The sequence below is a fragment of the Calidris pugnax genome, unplaced genomic scaffold, assembly GCF_001431845.1.
Source record: "Calidris pugnax isolate Ruff unplaced genomic scaffold, ASM143184v1 scaffold272, whole genome shotgun sequence".
Lineage (NCBI taxonomy): Eukaryota > Metazoa > Chordata > Aves > Charadriiformes > Scolopacidae > Calidris > Calidris pugnax.
The window spans coordinates 912,553-916,350 of record NW_015091016.1 but is presented as its reverse complement, the minus strand read 5'-3'; the positions used below and the strand labels follow the sequence as shown (position 1 = coordinate 916,350).

The following is a 3,798-nucleotide window of genomic DNA, read 5'->3' as shown; positions in this document are numbered from 1 at the left end:
AAGGTGGCCACCAGTGGCAGAACACAGGACCCTACCACCAGCCCCCCCCACCCTCCATGGTGGAGCACCAGGGGAGGGGTCCCACCACCCCCTCCCTCCCTGGGCCGGGTTCCCTGGGCTACCAGCGCCCCCCCCGCGGTGGCCACCTGGTCCTCCAGGGTCTCGTTGTCACGGAGGAAGCCCTCGAAGTCCACCAGGGGCTCCCAGGGGTTGTTCTGGGCGTAGATGCTGCTGCTGGTGGGTTCCTCCTCGTGCCGCCGCGTCACGGCCAGGGGGTACCTGGGGGGGGACAGGGTCAGTCACCAGTGGAAGGTCCTGACAAGTGGGGACAAGTGGCCAAGGGCATGAGGGGCCACCAGCAGAAGGTCCCAGGGTGGGGACCAGTAGCCAAGGGGACAAGTAGCCAAGGGGACAAGGTGGGGACAAGTAGCCAAGGAGACAAGGTGCCACCAGAGGTCTTGGGCTGAGGACCAGTAGCCAAGGGCACCAGCAGAAGGTCCTGGGGTGGGGACCAGTAGCCAAGGGGACAAGCTGGGGAGAAGTAGCCAAGGGCACGAGGTGGGGACAAGTAGCTGAGGGCTTGAGGTGCCACCAGAGAAGGTCTTTGGGTGGGGACAGTAGCCAAGGGGCCACCAGTGGAAAGTCCCAGGGCAGGGACCAGTAGCCAAGGGCATGAGGTGCCACCAGAGCAGGTCCCGGGTTGGGGACCAGTAGCCGAGGGCACCGGCAGAAGGTCCCCACGCCACGACCACGGTGGCTCGGCACACGGGGAGCGGTGTGGCCGTGCCACAGCCCATGGGGCGGGGGGCTGTGGGGTTCTGGGGTGACCCCCCCTCTCCTGGAGCCCCACCTTCCCCAGGAGACGCCCTTCTCCTCCTGCCAACCGCGGGGCAGGACGGGCCCGGCGTGGGAGCGGAGCTGGAGGCGGTAGCCGCGGTGGTGGCCCCAGCGGTTGCGGCGCCGGGGGTTGTAGAGCAGGAGGTACCGCGGCAGCGGGGACCCGAAGGGGAAGGCGGCCTCGGCCTCGTGGCGCCGGCGCCGCCGCTGCAAACGGGGCTGGACAACCCGGGCCCCGGGGCTCCAGGGGTTGGAGATGTTCTCCATGCGCACCTCCAGCGACTCGAAGCTGTTGCCGGTGCCTGCGAGAAGAGGGGGCGTGAGAAGCGGTGGGCGGTGGGGTCCCACCAACGGCGTCCCATCAGTGGTGTCCCACCAAGGACATCCCATCAATGGTGTCCCACCAACGGCATCCCATCAATGGTGTCCCACCAAGGACATCCCATCAATGGTGTCCCACCAACCACATCCCATCAATGGTGTCCCCACCCGTGATACCTCATCAATGGTGTCCCATCAATGACCTCCCACCAATGGTGTCCCACCAACACCATCCCACCACCAGCACCCCGCCGATGGCATCCAACCATCAGCATCTCATCAATGATGTCCCACCAACACCATCCCACCAGTGGCACCCAACCAGTGGCCTCCCATCAATGGTGTCCCACCATCAGGGTGACCCCACCAGTCCCCCACTGGACACATCCCACCCGCCTCATGGTGCTGGGACCCCATGGAGATGTCACCAGGGAAGGGGGGGAACAGACGGCAACGCTCCCGTGGGAATGAGGGTCCCAACCCCTGGAACTCCCTGTGGGGTCCGGTCCCACCCCCCCATCGCCCTCCCCAGAGCTGGGGGGGGGACCCAGCAGGGGCGGGGGCTGCACCTGCGACGTCCAGGTCCACCTTGTAGTGGACCAGGTGGGTGTGGAGGTTGCCCAGGAGGTGGCTGTGGACGCGGCTGCCGTAGCGCCGGCCCTGGGGGGTGTAGAAGGTGGCGTGGATGTAGCCGGTGGCGTGGACCTTGGCCTCCAGGACGCCGTTGGGGTAGAGGAGGAAGTCCCAGATGTAGTCGTAGTTGTAGACGGTGGAGGTGGTCCTCAGGACCAGCGCGTGCCCCTCCAGCCCCGCGTAGAAGTGGAAGCCCCCCTGGAAGTCGCTGTCGAAGTGGCGGCGCAGGGGGACGCCGGTGGGCAGCTCGAAGACGCAGAGGGCCTTGGAGAACCTGACGGGCCCGTCGGCGTCGTAGAGGTGGTGGGCGTCCAGGAAGGTGGCCACCTCCGGGCAGTCGATGCCGGGGGCCAGCTCGTAGGAGACGGAGCCCATGCCCCAACCGGCGTCCATGTACTTGGTCTGCATGGCCGCCGGCGTGTGGCCGCCGTAGAAGGCGATGGCCTCCTGGACGCTCAGCTCGAAGGCCACGCGCTCCCCGTTGAAGCGCAGGTCGAAGAGCTGGAGGCCGGCGGAGGAGCGCAGCCGGAAGGCCAGGCTCCAGCCCCCGTACTCCAGGAGGTTGCCCCGCAGCCGGTACCGCCGGCCCTGGGGCTCGCACACCTTGGCCCCGTGCACGTCGGTGGGGGTCCCGGTGGAGAAGGTCCCCCGGGGCTCGTAGCTGGAGAAGAGCCCCTCGGCGGGGAGCTCTTCCAGGCGGGCCACCGCCACCGTCCCCCTCTGGTAGCCGCGGGCTAGCTCCTGGGGGGTGGAGAAGTACCTCCCGTTGTACCACAGCCGCTGGACCTCCCAGCGGGCCGGGTCGGGGTCCCGGTGGTCCACCAGCACCTCCAGGCCCACGGGGTGCAGGAAGAAGCCCTCCACCTGGCGCTGCAGGATCAGCCAGGAGCGGCGCTCGCCGGGGCCCAGCCCGCGGGGCGCGATGTCGGAGAAGGTGAGGCAGCGGCTGGTGCAGTTGTGGAACCAGTAGCCCGTGGCCTCGCGCAGCAGCGGGTAGAGGGGCTCGGTGGCCACCGCCAGCGCCCGCCGCAGCCCCTCGTACTCGGCCTGGGTCATGGGGCGGGAGGAGAAGGGGACGGGGCGGGCGCCGGGCCGGCGGAGGGGCCGGTAGAAGATGGGACGGGGCAAGGGCCCCACGACCAGCTCGGTGACGTTGGGGTGGGCTTCCCCCCCGAAGAAGACCACGGCCCGGGCCAGGCGGCGGGGGCGAGGACCCCCCCCGTCCAGGTAGCGCAGGGCCGGCTCCTTCTTGGGGGGCAGCAGCTCCACCAGGAAGAGGGTGTTCTTGGCCGAGGGGCCCCCCCGGTTCGGGGACAAGCCCAGCTCCGGGCAACCCAGCAGGAAGGTCCTGACGGCCCGAAGCTCGGCCGCCGACAGGTCGGCGAAGATGGAGGCCTTCTCCTGGGGGGAGGCCACGGGGCGGGAGGTGGCCACCGTGGCCACCAGGGCCAGCAGGGTCAGCAGCCACATCCTGGGCAGGGGGGAAACCTGGGGGGCAGAGAGAGACATGGGGCTGGAGGTGGCCACCATAGCCAGCAGGGTCAGTAGCCACATACTGGGGGGGAATCTGGGGGCAGAGGGAACTGTGGGGCTGGAGATGGCCACCATGGCCACCATGGCCAACAGGGTCAGTAGCCACATCCTGGGGGGGACCTGGGGGGGCAGAGGGAGCCATGGGGCTGGAGATGGCCACCTTGGCCACCAGGGCCACCAGCCACATCAGGGGGGGACCCTGGGGAATAGAGGGAGCCATGGAGCTGGAGGTGGCCACCATGGCCACCATGGCCACCAGGGTCAGCAGGGCCAGTAGCCACATCCTGGGGGGGACCTGGGGGGCAGAGGGAGCTGTGGGGCTGGAGGTGGCCACCGTGGCCAGCGGGGCCAGCAGCCACATCGGGGGGGGACCTTGGGGAATAGAGGGAGCCATGAGGCTGGAGGTGGCCACCAGGGCCACCAGGGCCAGCAGCCACATCTTGGGGGGGAATCTAGGGGCAGAGGGAGCTGTGG

General features: G+C 69.1%; 1 protein-coding gene across 1 annotated transcript in view; it reads right to left on the bottom strand.

Moving 5' to 3' along the window:
• Positions 1-3,282, bottom strand: part of AOC1 (amine oxidase, copper containing 1) — a gene marked incomplete at its 3' end in the record, with an annotated part of 4,780 nt that extends 1,498 nt beyond the window's left edge. The window contains exons 1-2 of the mRNA XM_014955760.1: positions 1,728-3,282; positions 851-1,139 (exon numbers count right to left, since the gene is read on the bottom strand). Of these exons, the coding sequence (XP_014811246.1) occupies positions 851-1,139; positions 1,728-3,261 (1,823 nt within the window). The remainder of the gene's footprint in view (positions 1-850; positions 1,140-1,727) is intronic.
• Positions 3,283-3,798: the final 516 nt, after the last annotated feature.